Source organism: Anopheles gambiae, chromosome 3, assembly GCF_943734735.2.
Source record: "Anopheles gambiae chromosome 3, idAnoGambNW_F1_1, whole genome shotgun sequence".
Classification (NCBI taxonomy): Eukaryota; Metazoa; Arthropoda; class Insecta; order Diptera; family Culicidae; genus Anopheles; species Anopheles gambiae.
This window is the reverse complement of record NC_064602.1, coordinates 74,113,024-74,139,034: the sequence shown is the minus strand read 5'-3', so window position 1 is coordinate 74,139,034 and position 26,011 is coordinate 74,113,024. Positions and strand designations below refer to the sequence as shown.

Here is a 26,011-nt window from a genome sequence, read left to right as displayed (position 1 = left end):
TGCGGCCCATAATTTGCCTCTCATTTCCTACGGCAGTTTGTGGCCTGGAATATCTCAGTGGCACTTCACTTATCAAACACACACAGACACACAATCACAAACAACACTCGCAATCCGTTTGTGAGTAATTTCAGTTCCAAAAGAGTCCTTAAATATTTGCGAACGATTGCATCCCTGACCTCAGGTCTCGGGCCGTAGTAGCTCAACGATCTTGTCGATTAGTGTACGATACCGTGGCCCGTCCACACACACACACACACACACACACACGGCCAGCAACGTAAGGATATCAAGCACTTCTTACTGTCCGGGGTTGACACAACCGAGCGCTGAGATTTCGGACTTTGGATTTGCTACACTGCAATCCTCTGAAGAAGGGGGAAGCTTCCAAAAAAGACAAACTCATTGTCCCATTTCGTGCTCGTACCAGTCTCGTAGTTGTCAGAAAACATCTTTCCCGAGCACGGTGGAAAGTGGCAAAGTGTCCAACAACTCGCTCGCCAGCTCTCTCGCCCCCATTCCTACAAACAAACGTGTCATCCCCGTTTGCAACGTGGGACACATGGTTACCGGAATCCTTCGGTTCCGAAACCCGAAAAGTCCAATTCAACAAGCGAACTAAATCAGTGAAATCCTTCTGGGGCTCGAACAAGCATTCCGGGGATCATTTCACCCACCCCGGTCTGCCTGCCTGCCTGCCCGGGTTCGACAGGCCCCTCTCCCCTGTTCCATGACACTTGCAACCCAGCCGGAATGCCATTGTCTCCCGGAGGTCGTGCAGGGGGCTTGGTCGAGAACACAGAGAGAGAGTCGGCATGGCACAAAACCGTACGCAAACGAAACATTGCTCACAAGCCGCAGGCGATAACATTTTCCGACATCAAAGCGCGTGTGGAAAAAGTTTCACCCGGCACCGCACCGCGGTCGTTTCCGGGTCTTTGGACTTTGGGGGATGGGGCTGCCGTTGTCGCCGTACACCGTACGACCCCTCGACCTACATACGTATCGGGGGAATAGTGTATGTGTGTGTGTGTATGACTCCTTCGAGACATCCTGCTCCCGGTGTGATTGACAGTGTTGTCTGTGTCTAGAGCGAAGGAGCGCCATACCATGTCATCCAGCACTGGTTTCTAAGTAGCAGCTAACGTGTGCACGTGCTGAGGGGGGTCGACGAATAAAGACATTCTAGTTTCTATACTGTTGTCTATAGCACAGGCTCTATCTTACCGTGTGCCTGACACGCATTCCGTTTAGTGGGCAATTGGATTAAGGATTATCTTTATATACAGTTGTAGATGTATGAAACCTTATAGGGAAGCAAAAAGAGTATACAAATAATGTTTAAATAATAAATAATATTAGTTCCCATGTACTATTGGTTTCGTACACTATTATTTACTTTTCACACAACAAAATTTGATTTTTCTGCGTCTTTCACACATCTTTTACTATTTTTTTTAAACTATCTCTCATTCGTTTTCTTCTTTTTTTAATTCAATTTCTACACATTCGTTCGTTTTACATATGTTGCTTGTTTTCATCTGTATGTTTCTGTTTCTGTGCTTGTTATTGTAGCTCTCATGGTTTGTCTTCTCCTACTTTTTCTTATTCTACCTCTCCTTCTTCTTTCTGTTCTTCTTTTTCTTCTTCTTCTTCTCCATTATCTTATCATTATACCAAAAACTTATCATTATCTCTCTTCTTCGATCTCTAATTTGTCTTTTCTCCAATTGTCCATGCGGCAGATAAAGGAGAAGATGGTTGAATACAGAAACGACACATACCATCTCTTCATTGCCTACAAAGCCGCATATGATAGCATAGCCAGGGTAAAACTGTACGACGCTATAAGCTCATTTGCAATCCCGGACAAACTGATAAGGTTAGTTAGAATGACTATGGCCAGCGTCACTTGCCAGGTGCGGGTGAATGGAAAACTCTCAGGACCTTTTGTTACCACCAAGGGTCTGCGCCAGGGGGACGGACTTGCCTGTCTCCTATTCATCCTGGCGCTAGAGAGGGCCATCCGCGACTCGAGGGTGGAGACTGCGGGAACGTTCTTCTATAAGTCAACCCAGATCCTGGCATACGCTGATGATATAGACATCATTGGTCTGCGGCTCTCCCATGTAGCAGAAACCTAGATCGAGCAGGCGACAGAGAGCCTCCGATTGCAGATAAACAAGGCAAAGACCAAACTGAACTACCAATAGATAATCAGAACCTACGTAAGCGTGACGTACAGATAGGTGAACGCACTTTTGAAGACGTCCCAGAATTAACCTGTCTTGGGTCAAAGGTCAGCAACGACAATAGCATGGAAGCTGAGTTGCACGCAAGAATGCTGGCTGCCAACCGGTCATTCTACAGCCTAAAAAATCAGTTCACCTCAAAGAACCTGTCGCGACGGACGAAGCTGGGACGAATATAGTACCTATATGGTACCGGTACTCACATACGCCTCTAAGACATGGATGAAACTCTCTTAGCCGTGTTCGCTTAGGAAGATGCTCAGAAGGATACTCTTGGCCCCGTATGTGTGGAAGGACAATGGAGGAGCCGCTATAATGACGAGCTATACGAGATGTATGGCGACCTCACTGTCGTGCAGCGTCGTCAGGCTCCTGTTGTACGCATGGAAACGAACGACCCAACCCGTAAAGTCTTTTTAGGCCGTCCACAAGGACAGAGGAAGCGTGGTAGGCCCAAATTAAGCTGGCAAGATGGCGTGGAGGCGTCCACCAATAAGGCAGGTATAACTGACTGGCAGACGAAGGCGCGAGACCGTGAGCGGTTTCGGATACTCCTGAGGCAAGCCAAGACCGCAAAGCGATTGTAGCCCCCGATTTAGTAAGTAAGTAAGTAAGTAAGTAAGTAAGTAAGTAAGTACTACTGTCCATATTTCTACTTGTACTTCTATTTATACTTTTTTTTTCTTCTATTTATACTTCATTTTGACTCCTTGATTTCTACAAACTTGCTTACAAACTTGAACGGGGAATACTTCTACCGTTACAATCATCAAAACGAGAAAACAAAACTTGCGTCGTGAAAGCCCAGGAATGCATAAAACTACAATATATTTTGCCCTTCGAAAGCTTCTAACATAATATTCATGGCTTCAATCGCAAACGCATTCCTTCAACCGGCAATCTATTTCAGAATAAATGCATTGTGGGATTTTTTCGCCCCTCGCTTGTTATTGTTTCATTCACCGCCCAATTCAAATATCTATTATCCACTCGGATGCCGAACCATGCCCAGCGAAACACCCAGGACCCAAGGGACCAGAGGTAGGGACCAACCGATTCCACGCACGTAAACCCATCGCCCGATCGGATGCACACCTGCAGCTTAATTCCGGATTTAAGCACATGCCTAAAAGCTGACCACAAAATTCACTCTATTCACGCCGTCGCCCACCACCAGCCCAATGTAATCACTCTCCCACTGGACGTTAAATTTACTTCCCAGTCGGTAAATAAATATATTGCACACACACACACGCGTGATACGGTGAGTATAAAAGCTACGCACACGCTTAAAACGCCGAGCGCTTTGCAGCATCAGGGTGGGAAAACGTGCTGCAAATCGAACTGGAAAACCCCCATTGCCCAGCCAGAGAAGGAAGGGAGGGGGATGGGGGGGCGGGGGTGGTACAAAGAAAAACGCGGGCAACAAACGAACGGGCGTGCTAAATGGCATCCTTTTTGCAAATCGGTCGCACCCGATCGCATAACCCGGTCCGGTGGTGGTGGTCACCGGACCCCCATTGCTGCAGCTGTGTGCGGAAAAACTCCCAGCACAAGGCAGGGAGGGCCGCTTCGTGTTGCGCCCACACAATCGAAAGCGCAACCGAAATGCACTTCCGGGGTGTGTGTGTGTGAAAACCAAACCCAATACCCACTAATCATGCCAAAGTGTGCGCCTCGGTAGTGGTCAGACCGAGTGTTTCGCCGCCATTGCGTGAGGTAGTAATAAAAATCTGCTTAACCACAAACAGGCTACGGCAGAGCTGTGGATGGGAGAGAGACAGAGAGAGAGAGAGAGAGAGAGAGAGAGAGAGAGAAGGAGAGAGGTCAAGAGGCAATTGATAGAAGGGAATAAAGGGCCGATTGGAGTGTAGCCCTATATTTGTCCGGGTGAAATAGAACCCTTAAACCCTTGCAACTATGAAAAGGGGAACTGTATTTAGAATTAGAAAAGTATTTTTGTTTAGTGTGGATTAATTACATTTGTTTTAAATTATTTAAACCACGTTAATAAGTTATCAGTTCAATAATAGTCATCATCTAACAATTTTTGAAAGGTACACCCAAGGGTTTATCATATCCTCGCAAACAGGTTGACTTCCGCAGCAGCTAAAGCTATCTAACATTATAATTCGTGCAACCGTCCCGGTTAAGCATCTAAACACTAAACGATCCATAGAAAAGATCAATATCGACAAACAGCACATGGCGATGGCACTTGGCACAAACTCGCCACACACTCGCAACTCGGGCGAACCATCATTCACGCGACCGCGGTGACCAATAATTCGCGCGGATCGCTGCACAACTTTGGTAATGCACTCCTGTCACCCACTCCACCCAAACGGGTACACACACACACATCTCAACTGAGGGTAGGGGAAGTCGGGGTTGGTTCGACACTGCGGGTAAGTTCGACACCTTGCCGTTTTTGTATTTATAGAACTTTTTGAAGACAAAAAACTTATACATATTATTTATGTCAACTATTTCGAATATTTGAGTCACATTTCACTGATCAGAAACCTGTCAATTGTCAAAAAACAACAAAATAAACACATGGTGGTTCTGATTGACAGCCGATGTAAGTTTTTACTTCTGGGACTTAAGGAATTGTGGCGTTATTTCAACAAAATTATAGTTTCCGTGTTAATAGTATTGTTTTATAAATACTATTGATTAGTTCTGTATCACAGGGCGTAATTTTTATATTAAACTTTATAATATAAAATGTCACTAAAACTTGTGCGGCCAATGGGGGTAAATTCGACACCCCACTTGGTAATGCTTATTTGTAGCATGTTAACTTTGTTTATATCGTAATTTGAAAGTGCCTGTATTTTATAAAGATGTCCCTTAACGATGTACGACAAACGTAATAATCAAGCTGAACAAACACGCAATTAAAAATACCATAGAAGCTTTAAAATTCAAGATGTCTACAAACCTAGGAAGTTATAATTATGGAATTTAGCTATTATTCTCTCACAGAACGTTTGCCAAACTCGGACTCAAAACATGTACTTTGTATATGGTTTAGGCTTATGAAAATTAATATTGTTATGGCTTTGACCGTATTTTAGGCCGGGTAGGCTTAACTGAAAAAGATTACTAGAAGATGGCCAGGTTATTTTTTTAAAGGAATCTTAACCAATTATTCCGTAAACCAGATGCTATCGCCGCAGCTTCTACTATATGGAGTCTGGTCCGATGCTATTTGTAATGAAATTTTTGTTCTTGCTTGTATCTTCATTTTTTTCGTATATTTCACAACTGTTTTGTGTTAATTTTTCATAAAATTGGTACGAAATACTTTGTTGAACTTCAATGAAAACTACAGGCCATCAGAGTTTGTTATTTTAAAAGCTAAAACCAATGTGTCGAAATCACCCCCAAGGTGTCGATTTTACCCCATCATGGTGTCGGACTTACCCGCACTACAGTCGTGACGCAACAAAAAACACACTTTTTTATTTTTATCAAAATGATATCAAAATCAATCCAGGAACCGTAGTTTCTCGTAAGATGGTACATAATACACCAAAAAAGCTTTTTCGATGTCTACTAGTAATTTTACATTGGCAAAAGTGTTGCAATCAGAGGAAAACCTTAAGGTGTCGGAGCTACCCCCAGTTCCCCTATGTGTGCATTTATTGAAATCCGCTGCTCAACGTTGCGCAAGTATTTACGCTTCACAGGCCGCCTGGCAGTCGGGCTCCCGTACCGTGCCGTGCGTGGACAGTGGACATCCGGGATGTGCCCTTTTTCTTTCCCGGATACACGCACACACCCACACACGCACGGACAGTACGGAGTGCCACTGGAGTAGTGCCCCGGGTATCCTCGCACGGCACGGCAGTGTGTTTTATTTATCAACAAATAACAAACAATTTCCCACGCACACGGGGATTGGCGGGCCAGGTTGAGGAATAATTACGCACCCAAATGAATGTACAGTTCGTGCGGCAAAAGGGGGAGGGTAGAAGGAGGAGGGCAGGACAGATATTATGTTTATAACTGAATGCATTTCACTTGCAAGTGGCCAGCAAATTGACCCACCGTTTAAATGCAATTCCGCCCGGTCGATGCCTTTCCCGGTGGTGCTGCTGTGGCGGCTTATCGTCTCGGCAAATGGCTGCCAGTAAAGTCGATGATGCCGCGGGTGGTGATGGAGTGGTTAAATGTCGGCTGCATTTAACGACGAACTAAATGAGAAACTTATCTTTAAGCCTACGCCGGCAGTGGAAAGGTAATAAAGGGAAAATAAATTTTAAATAAGTGGAAAATTAAAATAAAATTAAAACGGTATATACATCGAGTTTTTACGCTTTTCCACAAGAAACATCCATTTTGAAAATGTTTGTCTCCGACTTAAATAACCGAAAGAAATCGAAAAATAATGTAATCTCATGAACATCATATGTTTTGCTAATTATTATAATTTTACCACGAAAAGAGTCTTGATACGTGAATCATTTTTTGCATTAAAATATGCTTTGTGATCAAATACTTTAATCCAATGACTTTTGCTTTTACTATTATTGTATATTAGCAATTGAATAACCTTTTTTTATTTAGTTTGATTCAACATGATAATTTGATTCAAATTTTACATTAGTTTTCCTGTTTACATTCTTTTTAATAAAAATCAATCATCTTGAACTGCAGCGCACGTGGAGCCAACGACAGAAATTTGAATTCTTTTGCTAGCGCCATCTATGGACGTCTAGCGTAAACTTTTACTTGAACGCACGCAGTGCGTAGCATGGTCCAAACTAATATTTTCATTAGTTTTATTTCGGCGTTGTATATTGTTCTATACAGACATTCACATTCTCACATTCTCCTGTTTATTAATATTAGAATTTGTAAATAGCAATCCTTAATTAATTGCTGTATCGTAAAATCTTCCGCAGAGCGATGAGTTTTAACGTTTTCACTGTGGTCGATCACTATGCAAATGTCCTTTTGGTTGGTAGATGTCTTTCCTGACGGAAAAATGGCTCAAAGTAAGTTTTTTCTTTGTATTTTAGATTGCGAAATTTACCAAACTCTTTTTAATTTTATTGATGTAGTTGTGGTTTATCGGTAAGAAAACAACAGATATTTTTCTACAAAATTTAACTCAAAACACTGCTGAAAATGTATCTTGTTCACTTCAACGCTAAGTGCTTGCTCTAAAACATTTTTTTATAAACAATTAAACCTTTTTTTTCGTAGCTGTCACTTCGATGACCAGAACCGACGATAGTCCGGTCCCGGTGTGCGGCGCACACAAAAATAACATCTGCTGTTTGCTGCTGTCCCTTTGCCTGCCCCGCACGTTCCCGGTCGCTTGCGCAGCAGCAGGCCAGTGCGAGCCTGCAGCCCGCCTCAGTCGTCCTTGTCGCAGGCCCGCCGCCGCACACAGCCAGTCAAAGCTGCCGCAAAAGCTCTAGCGGGACGTGCCTGGTCCGTGTGTCTGCCAGTTCAACAGCAGCAGCAGCAAACAAACAAAAAAAAACAGCACACACACATCATGCGGCGCATACAATTGGCGCTTTATTAGGTTGGATCGAAATTTCGCTTTCAGCTTGAAGGATTCGCGTGCGTGCGTGCCGAGTACAAATTCGGACAACAGTTTCTCGGTGTGCGCGTGTAGTAGCCTTCGTAGTAGTGGTCGTTTTCTGTGACAAAAAAAACATACACACACACAACGGACAGCGAACGGTGTGTTTATGTGCGCGGTGCGCAAGAGCGGTAGCAAAAAGGCGAGTAACAACGTGATCGAATCCGCACCGCGTTTTCCGTCCGTAGTCGAAGTTCACACGACGAACGGTGTCGTCGGGACAGCAGACCTGGCAGTGCGGCCACCAAGTGCAGTGACAGCGAGAGAGAGAGAGAGAGAGAGAAAAAGAGAGAGCCGCTCCACGACGGTCACCGTGCCACGGGTTCAATAATCTGCCCGAACCGAAAAGCAAAAATTAGGCTACTACGATTACAGCAAACGGCAGTGCTGACCAGCGGCAGTGTGATTTAATTTAATTTAAATATAGGCCCCCAGGCGGCAGAGGGCAACGACCGTCCGCGGCACGCACATTCCAAAGCATTCCCACCGAGCAAAGGGAGAGTGTGCTGAAAGGACACAACCATGAGCAGCGGTGGCTCGTCCTCAACGGCCGGAAGTAATGCGGGTGGTGCGACGGCCGCCGCAAACCAACCTGGGCAGGCGGCGGACGTTGGGAACCGTGGCTCGGACGGAAGTGGCCAGGCCGCCGCCACCAACGGACCGGAGGGAAATATCGTGGAAAAGCAGCCGAACGGTGGTGGTGGTGCTAATGCGGGCGGTGGCACGCACGAACCGCACGCCTCCTCACCCGCCCATCAGCACCGGCACGGGGGCGGCCAGGGCGGTGGGACGACGACGACGTCCACCAGCACGGTGCTGCGGCGCAAGACGAACGTTTGTCTGATCTGCGGCATCTACACCAATCTGTCCCTCAACATCTTCGAGCCGCGCAACGGGCCGAACATTGTGGACGTTATCTACGAAAAGTACAAGTTTCGGGTAAGTGGAGGATTTTTTTTTTCTGGAGGAGGACACGGACACACAAGGTACACCACGCACACAGCAAAAAGAAAACGGTGAAGAAACGTGAAAAGGTGGCTGTGGGATTCCTTTACGGGCGTGCATGGGTCGGGCTGGTTGTGTGAAGACTTGATTATCGATTTTCCCTTCTTCCTCTGCTTCTGGCGGGGCTGTGCGTAGGGATGAACAGGATGAAGGGATACGCTTACATCGACAACGACTTGCTCTTTTGCACTCCCTTTGCGTGTGCATGTCTGTGTAAACGGACCCTTTTTTATTGTTCCACACCATTCACGCTGCTGATGACCTGCGCCCTACGGTTGTATAGGTAGCACGCTCTGTCTCTCTGTCTCTATCCTCTGCGGTGGGCCACCAAACACGTGGAGAGGGTGCTAGGAGGGAGGAATAGAGTGGAGGTGTGCTGTAAGCGCTGGGAAGGATATTATTTTATGTCACACACGCACGCACACACACCTTGTGGCCCGAATGGACACGGGAAGATGTGGCGCGCGAAGACAACGCGAACGACACAGAACGCAGGAAAAGAACAGCTGGCAGGCTTTTCCCGCCTTCTTGTGCCGGGCTGTGTGTGATGCTCTCCTTCTCCTCCCTTTCAGCTGTACATTCAAGCGGGGTGGAAATCCATTCAATGACGATCATAACCGCGGCGAGCAGATCCCGTTAGAAGATCGTTTCCTTTGAAGGTTAGCTTTATTAATTTACAACCGACATTATTGGGCCAGGTAGCGCATCCAACGAGGGGGGGATTGGATTATCGAGCAGGGGTGCGTAACCAAGGGAACGAGTAGGCAGCACTGGGAAGTGTTTGCCTGTGTGTCTGGGGCTGTATCCAATTACATTGACAGACAGGGGACATGCATTTTTTGGAAAAGGTGTTTCTGGGGTTGTTTAGAAATTCCCTGTCCCTGGCCAACACGTCTTTCTTGATTCGGGTCGTCCATGATCCATGGTTTTAAAACTATGTATCTTTTGTTTGGAACAGCTCTTGCTGAAGTCTTCAATTCCAGGATGCACAATATTTAGGTTTCAATGCTTTATTGGAGTTCGTTTTGTACTACGTAATCTCACTATCCGCTGGTTTAGTTCTTCAACTCCAGTATCTGTCCTTGTCAACCCTTGTTTTAGCCCTCGAAGTGGATCTTCAGTTACTGGATTATTGGCTAGGATCTCCAATGGCAGTGACAGTTAGGGGAAAGCGGGGCAAAATGGGCATGTGGGGCAAAATGGGCACCCTCTATTTAAGCATTATTTGACTACAAAAATACTTTCCAATGCTCAAAATGTATTCATTAGAGTGTTCTATGAACACCATGTAAGTTTCATAACCCTAACACAACAAATAACCAAGAAAAGTGCAAAATAAGGTTTAGTAGCATATTGATGTAATTTTTGTCACTTCGAAAATAAGCTTAACCCAGTGTCACAGGGATGCGTTGAAGTTTTACATTATATATTATTAAAGATATGATATTTCTATACAATTTGTCTGAAGAAAGCAAGGCGATCGAATGCGTATTTTTACTAATATAACATAAAATACAAAAATGCTTCACGTGGGGCAAAATGGGCAGATACTTTTGACAAATGGCGTTTGGTGAGGCTATGGTGTTGTATTTGTCGCCTCAATAATGATAACAGACACAGCTTCAAAAGAATCGATTTTGTAGATTTAAACGTGTAAAAACTGTTTTAATTTTGATAACATATTTTTGGAAGAATTTTAAGGGCTTTTCTGACCAGCAAAACAAAAGATAGAACGAAAATACATTTCACGACACGTGCGCAAAAGCATAGACCATTACCTAAGCGCAGTTGTTGTGGCCCATTTTGCCCCAGTGTTTTGACGTTTCACAGTTTGTTTACATATGCCCATTTTGCCCCAGGGATATGCCCATTTTACCCCGCGTGTCAAAAATGCTTCTCGTAAAACATCAACTTTTATTTTACATTATTTACGTGTTTTTAAGTTGTTTTCATTATATGTGGCAATTTAAATCCATAGATAAATGGTGGAAGCATGCAATAATGAAAGAAAAATTGTGTTTTATGGCATATTCAAAGGAATATTCAGTAAACTGCTTAACATGCCCATTTTGCCCCGCTTTCCCCTACTTCCTGTGAAGTAACTTCTTGCATTTCCTACAATCATAGGCATCTTGGATGTTTGTGGAGGGCATACCCAAAAAATGTTCTTCAGCTACTTTCCCAAACTCGATCGAAGAGGAACGATAGTTGCCGTTGCCTAGATACAACGGTTGCTTTAATTTATTTCATGAGTATCCTGCTCAGTTATGCGTACAATAAGGCAAAATGTTAAAAAAACATCCATGGAAACATCCAATCTATGTCATTTTGACAATCGATACGATCGTTCCCAAATTCGAACGTTTGACATTTAGGCATTTCAATTCTTCAAAAAATCAATTCCAGTGTAGCACAGGTCTCCTAGCTCACAGGCCTTCGAACTGGTCTGTATCGGTCCTATTGACGTATTTTTTGGCTAACCAATAAACGGTCAAATTTTGAAGAATTTTGCAATTAATTTGAATTTCTAGGAAATTCTCTAGAAAGGAATCGAAAGGAATTTTGCAAGGAATAAGCCGGTCTAATGGTACAGTCGTCAACTCGTACGACTTAACAGCATGCCCGTCATGGGCTCAAGCCCCAAAAAATAGACCGTGCTGAAATTGCATTGAAAGCCAACCCCACAAGTGGTACAGAGGCCAACGGGCAACGGTTGTTGAGCCAAAAGAAGAAGAAGAAGAAGAAGAAGAAGAAATTCTCTAATATTAGAACACATTATTTTGGTTTTGAAACAGTTTAATTATAAATACAGATTAATATTCCTCAAAAAGATAAACTCATTTTAAATTGAAAGTGTCCTAAGCATTCACTCAAAAGGTCTAGCTTATTTATTCCAAAGCAAACAAACCTCTTCCGTTAAACATATTCACAATCTTTAAATAATTAGTCTTACAGACTTACCTTATTAGCCTTCCTATTTATAGACACAAAAAATAAAAAAAAAATCGGTTTAAAATTCCCATTTCGCCGTTAAACTCGCTCAGAATCCCCCCATTTTTCCTGTGTGTCGCTCCCCCTTTTTTCACATCTACTTTCACCTGCTACTGAACACAGCAAAGAGAAAAAAAACACTCCACTAACCTTTACACACATTCCCTACTCTGCAGGCCGAGCGGGGTGATAACGCGGACAAACACATCTGCTTCAGCTGCAACAACTGGCTGATCAATTGGTACTCGCTGCAGAACACCTCGTCGGGCAGCTCGCGCGCTTACGAACCGGCCCCATCGACGAGCCGCTCCTCCTCGGCAGCCGCCGCCGACAGCAGCAACAACAGCAGCCGGCCCGGCGGTCGCCGCCAGCATGCCCACAAGCCGCGCACGAAAGCTCCGCATCGCCACGTTTGCCCTCCGCCGGCCGGTGATAAGGAAAATCGTCCCCAAAAACGTACCGTGCATCAACCGGACCAGCACGGCCAGATATCTTCCACCACGGGCAGCTTGGAGGAAGGCTGGGAAGGAAGGCCGGCCCAGCAGCTCCATCCGTACGCGAAAAAGCTGCACGCACCGTGCACAGCACGCCGTGGAACGCTTGCGCTGAAGGAAAGCAATGGCCAGCAAGTCGGTGGCAATGGGTGGTGGAACGAACGTTCTCACAAGCAGCTGTCGGACGCTGTCGTCTCGAGCAGTACGGAGGAGGGCCCCGATCCGTACCGGATACTAGTCAAACCGTTCGAAAGCCGCCTCATACAGATGCTGCAAGGCCAGGGCACGAGTGTGACGAAGGAGCAAGTCGCACCGAACCGTGCCGGCCCGTGGGTACCACCACGCACGATCGATAGCGCCAACGGGAACTGCGTGACCGTGGCGTCCCAAAGAACGGCGCCCGATGCGAATGGAAATGACGCTAGCAGTGACGTTCGGAACGATGCGCCAGAGGATGAGGACGATAGTGGCAGGGAAATTGTAATCAGCTTCGATACAACCCTGTCGGAAGTGATCGATGTCGTACCGTCACTGAAAGCCATCCAATGCTGGTACGACCATGGGGATTCAGGGTCGTCATCGTTGGAGTCAACGGCACGCAACGACGGCGATCCCGTACGTTCTCTGCGCCAGCGATTATCCTCCGGAGCGCTTACCGTGTCGCTTATTGACGGTGAGGCGCACCGTGGTTGTTCCAGTGGTGGTTACGTTTAGTGGGGAAGCGAGCTGTAGAGTTAAGATGTGCAAGATTATGTCGAAACAGTAGCAAACGTGGTGGTGCAAAACATTTGTTGTTAGTTCAATCCTATCCAGGAGAGGATGCCAGGGATAATCAGAAGTCCCCGAGTGTGCGTGCCGATGAGCTCGCTGGAGGGGTGTGTATTTGTTACAACAGAGCGTGTTTTAGTTATGACCAAATCGTTAAACTAATGAGGTGTGCACCAGAAAAAACACACACACAAAGCAAAGGCTAATGCTAAATGCTAATCGTGACATATTAACTTAACTAGATTACAAGATATCGATATTTTGCCATACAATTATGAATGGGAAGAGGTTTATTGTGAGCGTAGGCCATAGCGAAAGAGGGAGCACGAAGCCATTCGAGATACAGTATGCGTGTCGTCTGTAACCTAACGAAACTGACTGGGACTGCTTAGTTTAATTTTGTTTTAGTTTTATTTGTACCGTTCTAGTATCGCTTCCAAAAGAAACTCAACTCTTTCCCTACTCTTCTTACTATTGTGCTTTGTTAGGGGGAAGATACAATTCGTTACGTATGTAGTAAGGCTAGCAATGGTAAGGCATTTGGATCTCATATTTTCAAGCATCCCCAGCGTGGGGTGGGTTGTACATTCCGTTAGTAGTGTAGCAGCAAGAACAAAACAAACCCAAACTATTGTCGAACAAACCAAATCAGTGCGTGTGTAAAGCTTCAAAACGGTAACCGACAGCAGCAGTTACTTGCAGGGCAAAATGTTAGTATTATTGCGAATTTCTTTACGCCGTTTAGCCGTTTGTACTGTGAGCTTATAATCAGAACCAATGGTAAATGATCGTGTAGCAGCTTTCTTATCATTCCTATTTTTATAATTTTTATTTTTTCCACCGTTAAACTCTACCTTATTTTGTGATGATCGTGAGAGATGAGAAATGGGAAGACATACACGCTGGATTTGCGGTACAAATTGGGTGCGTGTCATAGTCATCACCTCTAAGGGGCAAGCAGAAACGCAAACAACAAGCAAACAAGCATTTAGCCTTATTGTGCGTGTGCAGCTAACTTAAACGAAACAATACACAATTAAAATAATGTTTGGAAAATGCCGATAAATGCTGGAATGAGGCTGGACGGCCCAGAAACCAAATCCCTCTCAACCGATGTGTCTGTCCCCTTTCCGTACCCACATGATGACGTTTCCCGTGGCAACCGACGGCGACTTGTGCAGCATGAAAGCAAGGTGGACGCACAGTTGCTATTCTCCCTGTCGATCGATCACAGCAGCCAAGTGGTTTGCCGCAGTCCGCTGCAGTGGTTCGGCATTCGTTTTTCGGTTTTTTTGGAAGCAAGACGTGGATCGTGCATTTTGTGTGTGCCTTAAAACAGAAATTCCAACCCCGGAAGTAGGAGACGCGTGGACCCAAAAAAAAAAGCGAAAAAAAAACATCAACTAGGAACAGCTAATTAAATTTCACCGCCTCCCAAAAGCGTGTACCACCAACCAACAGCGTGTGCGTGTGTGATCCGTAGGAGGAAAAGCCAATCCCTGTCTGCGTGTCCCATCGTGGTGTGTTCCCTTCATGCATTCGTTTCATGCGCCGTTTGAAACGAATGTGTGAAGGAATATCCACCGAAATCGTTGCTGCAAAAAGGGAAGAGACTTTGAGGTGGAAAAGAAAAACGCGAACGTTCCCGTGTGTGTGGAATTTTGCGCTACGAAATTAGACCGGGTGTTGGAGGGAAGGTAAGTGTTTTTTTTTGTCTAATTACTTGCGGTTGGATTTTTTGTTGAGGTTCATTTGTCATTTTTAAACCCAAACTTGCAATATGAGTACAATGGTTTCTTCCTGTGGCATGATTAGCTCAACCTTTACTTCATGATGTCGTAGTGTTTAGGCTTGCTTGGATTTGAGTATGCTTTGGTTTCCAACAGAGAGGCATCAGACAAGAAATCGATCCATAATTTGAGCGACTTTTGAAATATTCTTCACAATTTTCAATGTTTTTTTAATGGCTGTCATTTATTCAACATTTTGCATGAAATGTATTTAAAAAAAAATCATTTTTTTGTTTATTTATCTACAAAGAGCATCGTGATAGTGAAGGGTAAAGTTTGGCAAAAATTCAGAGTCGACTCCCATCCGACTCTGATAATTTTGGAACCGACTCCGGAAAGTAGATCCACCTAGCATTATCCGTAGTCGTTCGGAGTCGTCTGGAGTTGTCTGGAGCCGTCCGGAATCGCCCAGAGTTGTCCGGAGCCGTCCAGAATCGCACCGAGTCGTCTTGAGTTTTTTGGATTTGTTCAAAGTTGTTCGGAATGGTTCGGACTCGTCCGAAGTCGGTGGACGCAACGCGCTGTATACGAAGTGCACCCGCAAAGTGAAAGACAAAAAACACAGAACGGAATGAATTGCCTGCTCACAAGCACATTGCACCGGCCGGCTCCAGTTGTCTCCGACCGACTCCGATTCCGGCCGACTCCGATTCCGGCCGACTTCGATCGACTCTGGACGACTCCGGGCGACTTCGGACAACTGCGACCCATACAACTAGTGAAGGGTAAAGTTAGCAAAAAATTGGAATCAACTCCGATCCGACTCAGATAAATTCGGATTCGACTCCGGAAGGTAGGTCCGCCCTGCATTATACGGAGTGGTCCGGAGTTGCCCGGAGTCATTCGAAGTCGTAGTTGTCCGGAGTCGTCCGGCCCATATACGAAGTGTCTCCGGGCGACTCCGACTCCGAACGACTCCGAACGACTCCGAACGACTCCGAACGACTTCGAACGACTCCAAACTGCTCCGGACGACTCCGGGCGGGTCAAGTGGTTCCCATTTTGATGGAGGCGGAATCGGACTAATAATAGTCGGAGTCGGATCGCAGTCGTGGATGCGCTGCAGAGAGCACATCACTACATCGTGATATGGAGATAATTCTTACTAATTGTTGAATTATTCAAAGCATTTATTTAAAAAAAACGCTGTTAAAAAAGCGCTCAGGAACCTTTACTAATATTAAAACAAAAACCATAAAACCATTCGACCAAAAAAAACGGTCCTCCTGTTCAAATTCAAACACCATCCAACATGGCCGCCGCACAGCGTACTGTCACAGCGTACTCGACCGCTCGCGCTTTACCAACCTGAGCGGAAGTGGCCTGCCGCGCGTTCGAGCAGTTTTTCGAGCACCGTCGGCAGTGCTTGGGCACGTCGCAGGCCGTACCGCTGCCATCTTGCTCGTGTCGCTGAAGTTGTGCGGTTGTGCTTCTGGAACAGGATCGCACAACCACTCACATTTTTTTGTGAATAAAAAAAATACCAACAAAAATACACAAAAAAATCATAAAAAATCAAAAAATCTACCCCCAAAAAAATCGCAAAACTGTGAAAAACCAAGCAAAACACACAAAAACCCCCCACTTTTACCCAGCCGTATTTTTTCATTTCGCAAAAAAAGAAGAGATTGCCAACAGTGCGAGTGTGCGTGTGTGCGTGTGCAGTGCGAACAAACGAAGTCGTGCGTGAGAAATTGAAAGAAAGAAAAAATTCGACCGTCGACGTCAGCGCTCAGCCCTCTCCCCCCGCACCCTGCTACTACGGCGAACCATTCTCAGCGTCTCGGCATTTGGAAGCAAGAAGCAAAAGAAGTTCCGTGTGGTTGACAACGCGCGGTGCATCAAAAGTAAGCATCTCCACCTCATCCCCCCCTTCGTCCTCCTTGTCTCACCATCAAGTACTTCATCCAGCAAGCTGTCACACTGCGCCAGCAGCAAAGCAGCAGTAGCCCCATCACCGGGCGCGGTAGCCCCCGTTTTTCTTTTCGAAAGCAAAACTTACACACTTTCCCTCCTCTCTTTCTCTCTTTCTTCCTCTCCACGGTACGGCGCTCGCTTGCGTGTGTGGTTCGGCCAGAAGCGAAACGTAGCAGCAACAACGTGTCCACCAACACCAACAAACACAGTGTGAGTGCGCGTACTTCGTGATTGGAATATTTTTTCGAATCGGATCCCTTCTGCGTGGATTTCCGGTGGTGTGTTCGGTGGTCATCGAACGAGAGCAACCCACGTGCCCCGTGAACGTGTGTGTGTGTGTGTGTTTGTGTGCGCACCGCTGAATAAGTCGAGTGAAAGTCTCTGAACACAGATATAGAAAAGAAAAGGCAGTAATCAGCAGCAGCAGCACACAAGATGAATCCCGGCGCACCGAACTACCAGATGGCCTCGCTGTACGTGGGCGACCTGCACTCGGACATTACCGAGGCGACGCTGTTCGAGAAGTTCTCGTCGGCCGGCCCGGTCCTGTCGATTCGCGTCTGCCGCGACCTGATCACACGCCGCTCCCTCGGCTACGCGTACGTCAACTTCCAGCAGCCCGCCGATGGTGAGTAATAATGCCGTTTTTTCCATCCCATCATTCTATTCGCAGCATTGTGCCCTTTTCGCTCTAGAACCGGCAAAAACGAGTGTTTGTGTGTGTGTGGGTTAGCGCCGGAGCAGAATGATGAACGTCCGGTACACGTGCTTTCTCTAGATCCGACGGCTACGTCATTCCGTCGTTTTTTTTTTTTCATTCCCATGCACACTGTTACGCCGCCATGTTGCAAGCAACCCGTATGTGTGTGTATGTGTGTTTTGTGTGTCTCGCTTCCTCTCACACAGAACAGTACTATCGTCATCGTGACGGGGGTTTTTCCCTGTCTCGCTCGCTCGTTTTTGTTGAGGCGGCTCCCTCTGGCGTGTCGCACGGGAAGCTCATTTTGGTGGGTAAATTTCTCGTTTTCTTTTCCAATGCGATCGAAGGAGCCACGAAACACGGGGAGATTTCTTTGCCACGACGCAACATTCATCCAGTGGGGAATGTGGGGGATAAACCTGTGTTTTGTTTGGATGGGAGGGAGGGGGGGGGGGTAAAATACATTTTACAGGTACAGGGAAAAGAGAGAAACATGACAAGGACGTTGAAAGTGTCGTGGCGGAGTAGGCTAAAGGGGGGGGGGGGGTTTGATTGTTCCCCCCGAAAACAGGTGAGCACAGGAAAGTGACAACGTGTGAGACACACGAGGGAGAAAATCGTTTCGGACCACGTTGCAGGAAATCGGTTGTAAATTCCACATCGCCGTCATTGAGATTTGTCGGTTGGTGGAAAACAAAATCAGTTGCTTTTTAAACGTGAAACCATTTAGCAAAAATCTTGCTGACCGTTTTCTAATGAACCAATGAGAAAATATAATTTTCCAATTACGATTCCCATTGCGATAAAAATCAACCATTGCGCTTATCGAATGGTGTGTAATACCATTTTGTGTTGCGATAAGGGTGTAAGGAACGGGGTTATGGATTTACACGGGCGTAGCACACACTGTTTCCAGGGGCACCACCACCCAGGGGGGGCTTTATCAATTGCGCTAAACTTGGCACTCGGTTAGTGGTCGGTTCGTATTAGAAACCCTTCGAGACGACTTCAATGGAGAATCAGGGTTGCAATTGTTATCTTTGTAACGCTCCCTTACAGGGTTTCCCACGATATATTGGTTGGTTCCCATCAATTTTTGGTGGATTCCCATATTTTTTTGGTGCGTTCCCACGATTTTTTGGTCGTTTCCCAGAATTTTTTGGTCTAATTGTATTGATATCCAATCGGAAAATACCAATAAATTATAGGATCGAACCAAAAATCTATGGGATACAACCAAAAAATCGTGGGAACGCACCAAAAAATCATGGGAACTGACCAATAAATCGTGGGAAACCCTGTAAGCCAAAGGAAAATGACCCTCCTCGGCTTTAATTTTTAAATTTCCTTTTCTATCGAAAGTTTAATACAAAATAATCGTTAATTCAAAATCAAACAAATGCAACTAAACCACAAATTCACAGCGTACACAAATAACGCAACAAAATGCGCGTCGAGGGAAAATTCGTACCCAAAAGCGGTTGTCCTTGGGTGGCGAAGAGAGAAGGGATTCCGCCTCCTTTCCCTCCCGCTAGAAATAGTTTAGCCATACAATAAATGCGCGCAAAAAGGGTAAAAGAAGGCAGGTGAGATTGAGAGGGGGAGATCTGCCTGCCAATCAATGACAAACCAAAGAAGAAGGGAGGGGGGAGAGCTGGTCAACAACATTCACCCGCTCTCGCGCTCGATTGCACCTTTATGACGACAAAATGCCCGCGGCGACGTGTGTATGTGTCCTGACTGTGTTTGGAGATGAAACAATTGTTGTTTGTACATTATTTTACAATTTTTAGGACTAAAAAAGACCTCAAAACCCAATCCAAGAAGAAGTATGTGATGATGATCGTGGTGCAAACGAAGAGAGAGCCCTCGAACACCCATCCCCCGACTGACTAAGCAGCAACCACGAGACGACGACGACCAAGGGAAGAGGGGGGAGGACTGTTGTGTCGCCCTCAGGGGGGGGGGGGGCTACGAATTAATCTTCACTTTCAACATGTTTGTCGGTCTCAAAACCGCACGCCGCTGCTGGCTGGCCTCTGCCACACATTCCAACAACTTTGTGGCGAGTTTTGTTGCTGGCTCGTCGTTCGTGGATGAGGGATGACGGGAAAGGGAGAGGCGCGCAGGCTGGTGCGTGAAGCCTTTATGTGGACAGCGATAGTTTCGTGTGGGGAATGGATTGTGTGCTGTTGTTGTGTTACGTGACGGTTTCACTTTTTGAACTGAAATGCGTGAGCCTTTTTTCTCTAAATGTAAAACAAACATCTAAGGAATGTGCGTTTTGTAATGCTTTTATTCTACCCTTTTTTTGTTGAAATAATTGTTGCAGAGACTAATCGGTCTTCGTCCGCTTAAAAACCATTTAAAGGTAATGTCAGTTTCATAATTTGAAACCGTTTTTACACTGTTCCGATGTTGAATGTTGAACTGAATGAAAAAGGGATACACAGTGCGCACAACCATGTTGATTTTTTTTTTCTGCAGCTAGACACATCGCCTCCCCCTAAATATGTTATTTCTAGCGAAAAAAAGAAGAAGGGAAAAATCAATCCATAAACATATGCATTCGCAATGGAATGTGATCCGGTGTGGGGCAGAGGCGGCAGAGTTACCTTCATGTCGGAGTACAAATGCACATTTTGATCGTGTGATGTCCTGGGATTGGAAAATGAATCGATATAATTAGTTTCCATCACACCATTAGCGCGCGTGTGAGTGTGTGTGTGTGTGTGTGTGTGTGTGTGTGTGTGTGTGTGTGTATGCTGTTCAATTATATGCCCCGATAGGGGAAATGATGGCGGGATGATGGGGTCGGCCTACAGCTTCCCCATTCCCTAAGAGCGATTATTTACGATGGCAGGGGGGACATTTGTATGGTGCATTTGTATGTCCCGTAAATGATGCAATTGCTACACTGGCCAGCAGTAATGGGAAGAGGACAATTTAATGTAATTATGCTACATGTATGATGGTAGAGCAAATGGTGCTGTGTGTGGCGCTAATGCTTCGATTGTGAAACGCTTCCATCATCGACTACATTGCAATCACTTCCGTCCCCCGTGTTTTTGTGTGTGTCATTGTGTAGATGTATATCAAATAAATGTCGATGCTATCAGTCGCTTTTTTTCCGTTAGGTGTATGTCATTTTTTGTGTGACTCATACCTTTTCCTGTTTGGTTTTTATGTTTCCTATTTGAATAAAGTTGTTGTGATAATATTTACTTTCATCGACAAATTCGTTTAAATAAAATATAAATCCTCTATGCATTTTCGTGTACGAAGTTTATGACACATAATACTAATCCTGCTGTTTGTATTTTATCCCAATCAATTGCAGCCGAGCGTGCACTGGATACGATGAACTTCGACCCGATCAAGGGCCGCCCGATCCGCATCATGTGGTCGCAGCGTGACCCGTCGCTGCGCAAGTCCGGCGTCGGCAACGTGTTCATCAAGAACCTGGACAAAAAGATCGACAACAAGGCGATGTACGACACGTTCTCCGCGTTCGGCAACATCCTGAGCTGCAAGGTGGCGCAGGACGAGAAGGGCCAGAGCAAGGGGTACGGGTTCGTGCACTTCGAGACGGAGGAGTCGGCCAACACCTCGATCGAGAAGGTCAACGGCATGCTGCTGAACGAGAAGAAGGTGTACGTCGGCCGCTTCATCTCGCGCAAGGAGCGCGAGAAGGAGCTCGGCGAGAAGGCGAAGCTGTTCACGAACGTGTACGTGAAGAACTTCGGCGAGGATCTGACCGAGGAGGCGCTGCGCGACATGTTCGAGAAGTTCGGCCCGATCACGAGCCACCGCGTGATGACGAAGGACGGCAAGAGCCGCGGCTTCGGCTTCGTCGCGTTCGAGAAGCCGGAGGACGCGGAGGAGGCGGTGCAGAAGCTGAACGGTAAGGAGCTGAGCGACGGCAAGGTGCTGTACGTGGGCCGCGCCCAGAAGAAGAACGAGCGCCAGATGGAGCTGAAGCGCCGGTTCGAGCAGCTGAAGATGGAGCGCCTGACGCGCTACCACGGCGTCAACCTGTACGTGAAGAACCTGGACGACACGATCGACGACGAGCGGCTGCGCAAGGAGTTCGCCCCGTACGGTACGATCACCTCGGCCAAGGTGATGCTGGACGAGGGCCGCTCGAAGGGCTTCGGCTTCGTGTGCTTCTCCGCGCCGGACGAGGCGACCAAGGCGGTGACGGAAATGAACGGCCGCATCGTCGGCAGCAAGCCGCTGTACGTCGCGCTGGCCCAGCGCAAGGAGGAGCGCAAGTCGCACCTGGCCAGCCAGTACATTCAGCGCGTGAACAGCCTGCGCATGCAGCACATCGGGCAGGTGTACCAGCAGAGCGGCAGCTACTTCATGCCGACCATCGCCCAACCGCAGCGCTTCTACGGGCCGCAGGTGGCGCCGGTGCGTACCGCGCCCCGCTGGTCCGCCAACGCCCAGATGCGCCCGAACGCGGGCAACCAGAACGTGGCGGCCAATGCACCGGCCGGCGGCTACCCGGCCATGACGGCGGCCCACGTCGCCAACAACCAGTACCGCCAGGCGGGTAATGTGCGCGGCGCCAACCAGCAGGCCCCGAACGCCCAGTCGGCCCAGGCCAACTCGGCCGCCATGCGCAATGCGGCGCGCCCGATCACCGGCCAGCAGACCGCGGCCAACATGCAGACGCGCCCGGTTGCGCCGCAGCTGGCCGCCGGACAGGCCCGCACGCCCAACTACAAGTTCACGCAGTCCATGCGCAATCCGCAGGTGCCGCAGCCGGTGCCGATCCCAGCTCAACCCGTTGCTCAGCAGGCTGTCATCGTTAAAGGTAAGCGAATAGTGGTAGTGATGGTTGTTTTAGATAGAATGGGGAGCTTTAGAATGCTTCCTTTTGAGGCGAGAGATGTTTTCGCAGCGCAATTGCTTTTGCAAAAGGTTCTATTATTCTATTTTTAACCTTTTATTTACACTATTTCCCCATTTCTGTATCATCTCCAGGTCAAGAACCGCTTACCACCAGCATGCTGGCTGCTGCTCAGCCGGCTGAACAGAAGCAGATGCTTGGCGAGCGGCTGTTCCCGCTGATCGAGCTCATGTATCCGAACCTTGCCGGCAAAATCACGGGCATGTTGCTCGAGATCGACAACTCGGAGCTGCTGCACATGCTGGAGCATAAGGAGTCGCTCAACGCGAAGGCTGAGGAGGCTGTGGCTGTGCTGCAGGCTCACCAGAAGTCTTCGGCCCAAACCAACTAAGCGACGAACCCTCCGCCTAGCAGCAGCAGCGGCGCAGCTGGAAGCGACGTCGTCTCCCCCCGCTCGCGGCTCAGTTGGACACGGACCACAACCACCGCCCCTTGTTAGAGAAGAACCACCCTCCTCTTCATGATTATTTAGTGTGTGCGTTCGTTTTGTCGAGGCGTTTCAAATCAATCCAACATTGCCGCGCACACCCCCCTCAGATGTATGTACGATGATGGAAGATGTCACATGCCGCGGGTGGATGTTAGGTAAATTCAATTAAACGAACCCCATTTTTGCACTATATATTCACGGTTGCGGGATTGTGTGTATAATATTCTTGCGTGTGTTCTGTAGCGGAGGGCAATTGATGGGCACGACGGACGAACTCGCAAAAAGATACATGAGTGTGGTGGAGTTTTGTGTTCACCTGAATGAGGGTGGGGAGATGGCGCTCGATTTAATTTTTTTTTCATTATTCATACTATAATATTGAATATGTCATTTACTCGTAAACAGCGCTAAAACGATTTCCCAGCTTTTTATGCGGAGCACTTTGCGCACATGCTGCAAAACCTCTTATTATGAGATAATATAATCTATCAAATATATTATGCAAAAATATATGTATGAAGTATATATATATATACGAAAAAATCTACAAAAAAATGGAAAACAAATTATAAAAATCGTAACTGATGAAAAAGGTAACTGAAAAAAGATTGCAAAATAGAAATGAAATCATCATCCTCTTGACACGATGGAGCAGAAAAAGAAGAAAATAACAAATGAGAGATGGGTGGTGGTCGATGTAGAAGAAGAGAAAAAAGCAAAAAAAGCGACACAAGAGCAAGCACAGTAGCAAAAGAGAAAAACAGAAAATTGAGGAAAAAAACAGTAAACAACAGAAAAAAATGTCTACAAAGATTGAAAGAGAAGAGAGAGTACCTTCAATAATTGAACCATGGAAACAAAACTTTGTCAGGACAAGTGAAATGTGCTAAAAGAGTAACTTGCAGAAACACTTTTTGAAACAACAAGGAGAAACTACTACAAAAATGCGTGAAGCAGCAGTAGAAAGTATGGAAATTAAACTTTTCTGTCTCTGCCAAGCCGCATATGTTGTGTGAAGATTATTGCAAAAGTTTATGAAAAACAATTCTGAACTTTTACGTGAAAAAAGCACAGCAGTACAGTGTAGTCGCGTGTACTGTAGGGTAGTAGGTAGTATCCGACCAACTAGCGAGAAGAGAAGGTTACAAAAAGAAGAAAACAAAAAACGCAAAAAATGTGAGCCAAACACAACCATACGATTGGGAATGTTCTTATGCAACAGCAACAGCAACAAAACAAAAAAAGAAGCGATCCTTATTTCAAAGAGATACAACGGAACAACCGATGCGACAGTCTTTAAAATGATGTAAACGAGAAATAAACAAGCAAAAAATTGAAAAATAACAAAAAAAGTGAAAACAAACATATATAAAAACAAAAAAGAGAAAAACTTACGTGTGGAAGAAGCGGATAGAGAGAAAGAGAGAAGAGGACGAAGAAGAGTGGTATGTGGTGGTAAACACGCGATGAGGATAACACGCGTGAGGAGGAGGAGGAGGGAGTAGGAGTTGGGTTGAAAGCGGATGATAGAAGCAAGAAACTAGGGAACTACAGCCAGACGGAAGAAATGCAACAATTAGGCACGAGAAAATGGGATAAAAATAACAATAGAAAAAAAAAAACTGAAAAACTTGCAACTGAAGAAAATTCTACAAAACAAAAAAGGGACATATATGATGAAACACGGGACGAGTGAAAGCGAAAGTAAGAGAGTATGATACATTAGGAGAGAAATTTGTATCTGTTCTTCATTAAAACGATAGGTGGCGTGTGCTTTTTTATGTGCGGTTAGAAGCAGATCACACGACGAGGTGATCGTCGTCTCCTTGTCTTAGTCAGCGCAAATGGATTCTTTGCATTTTGTTCATCCTTTTTTGTTTGACTGTAGGGTTTTTGCTTGTTGTAGAATCTCCTTTCGTGAGAGAATCGGTTTCGACGCTTTTTGAGGGTTCGATCTTTTCGATGGCTCCCGCCATTATCATAGTTTGGAGATAGTAGAGACACAGTTTTCAGTTCAGGGTTAATATTTCCGATAGAAATGAACAAAATGGAATATTTTCCCTTTTTTTCTATGAAAATAGTATTCCCCCGTAGGCCTCCCAAGGTAGCTTTGTCAAAATCTAGATTTTTAAACCTTCTTTCTCCAACCAAGTAGAGGACGACACACTCCTTGCCGCGTGTACCCCGAGTGAGTGAAGCAGGGCAGAAGTGTGTAAAAGGTGTGCATGGAAACACAATACCACAATAATGACTCTGCAATGGCTATTTGCAGCAACCACTAGACAAATGAGATCAACTAAAACTGAAAGATTAGAAGAGAACGAGAGAAGGGCGCGAAGAATCCACGTAAATTTCACTTTTCAAGAGTAAAGAGAAGACCCAGCAGAAGAAAGTCGCGGCAAACCATTTTTACGTTTAGCAAAGCACGCAATCACAGGATTTGTTTTTTTGGGATGGAAAGAGTAATGTTTCCACCTCCAACCTGTGCACAAAATTTCACATCTCTCGCCAAGAAGAACGTGTGCGCTGGAGAGACACGTGGATGGATATGGATGACTGTTTGTACCGAACATCTTTCAGCGAGCTATTGCGCAGCACTGTGTGTCACTGCGGTCATCACAGTGAGAGAGAGAGATAGGAGTGCAGGGGAGTAAAACCATCCGGATGATAGGTTAATGTTGCCAGCAAAGGCACGAAAAAACCTACGCGGATGGGGATGAAAAACTGTTTTCATCAGACGAGAACAACAACAAACACACTTCTTCGGGAGAACAACATCAGTTTAGAGAACGAGTTGGAATCGAAAGATCAATCCTGCTGCCGCTGGCTGGCTGGCTGGCTGGCTGGCTGGTAGTAGAATCATTGCTAACTAGATCTGTGCGTCGAGTGTGGCGTGCGCCAACCAAAAGCAACTCAGTCGGACAGCGGGCAGCACGGTCTCTCGCTGCGAAGAAGGATAATAACGTGTTTCAGTTAAGAAAATTTAAAATATCCGGGCTACTCTAAATTGTATGAGATGAAATTTTTTCCAACAAATACCAACGCAAAAATGTTTATCAATTTCAATAAAAAACGATAAGATCCGGAAATGCTTTCACCGCAAAAGCTGATTTTGATACGAAAGAAAGATGCATACTT

At 46.1% G+C, this 26,011-nt stretch overlaps 2 protein-coding genes across 3 annotated transcripts; both read left to right on the top strand.

Moving 5' to 3' along the window:
• The first annotated feature begins 7,526 nt into the window (after positions 1-7,526).
• LOC3291239 (uncharacterized) lies at positions 7,527-14,228 on the top strand. The gene is made up of 2 exons (XM_564447.4): positions 7,527-8,799; positions 12,033-14,228. Exons 1-2 carry the CDS (start codon positions 8,383-8,385, stop codon positions 13,062-13,064), a joined length of 1,449 nt encoding a protein of 482 aa, XP_564447.3. The 5' UTR covers positions 7,527-8,382; the 3' UTR covers positions 13,065-14,228.
• Positions 14,229-16,238: 2,010 nt separating this feature from the next.
• LOC1270836 (polyadenylate-binding protein) lies at positions 16,239-25,962 on the top strand. Of its 2 annotated transcripts, none has more exons than XM_061656916.1 (4): positions 16,239-16,755; positions 16,986-17,453; positions 20,866-22,347; positions 22,518-25,962. In XM_061656916.1, exons 2-4 carry the CDS (start codon positions 17,261-17,263, stop codon positions 22,772-22,774), a joined length of 1,932 nt encoding a protein of 643 aa, XP_061512900.1. In that variant the 5' UTR covers positions 16,239-16,755; positions 16,986-17,260; the 3' UTR covers positions 22,775-25,962. The 2 variants fall into 2 exon arrangements, with proteins under 2 accessions (XP_061512900.1, XP_309558.4); XM_309558.4 differs by having other exon boundaries at positions 16,254-16,755; positions 16,989-17,453.
• Positions 25,963-26,011: the final 49 nt, after the last annotated feature.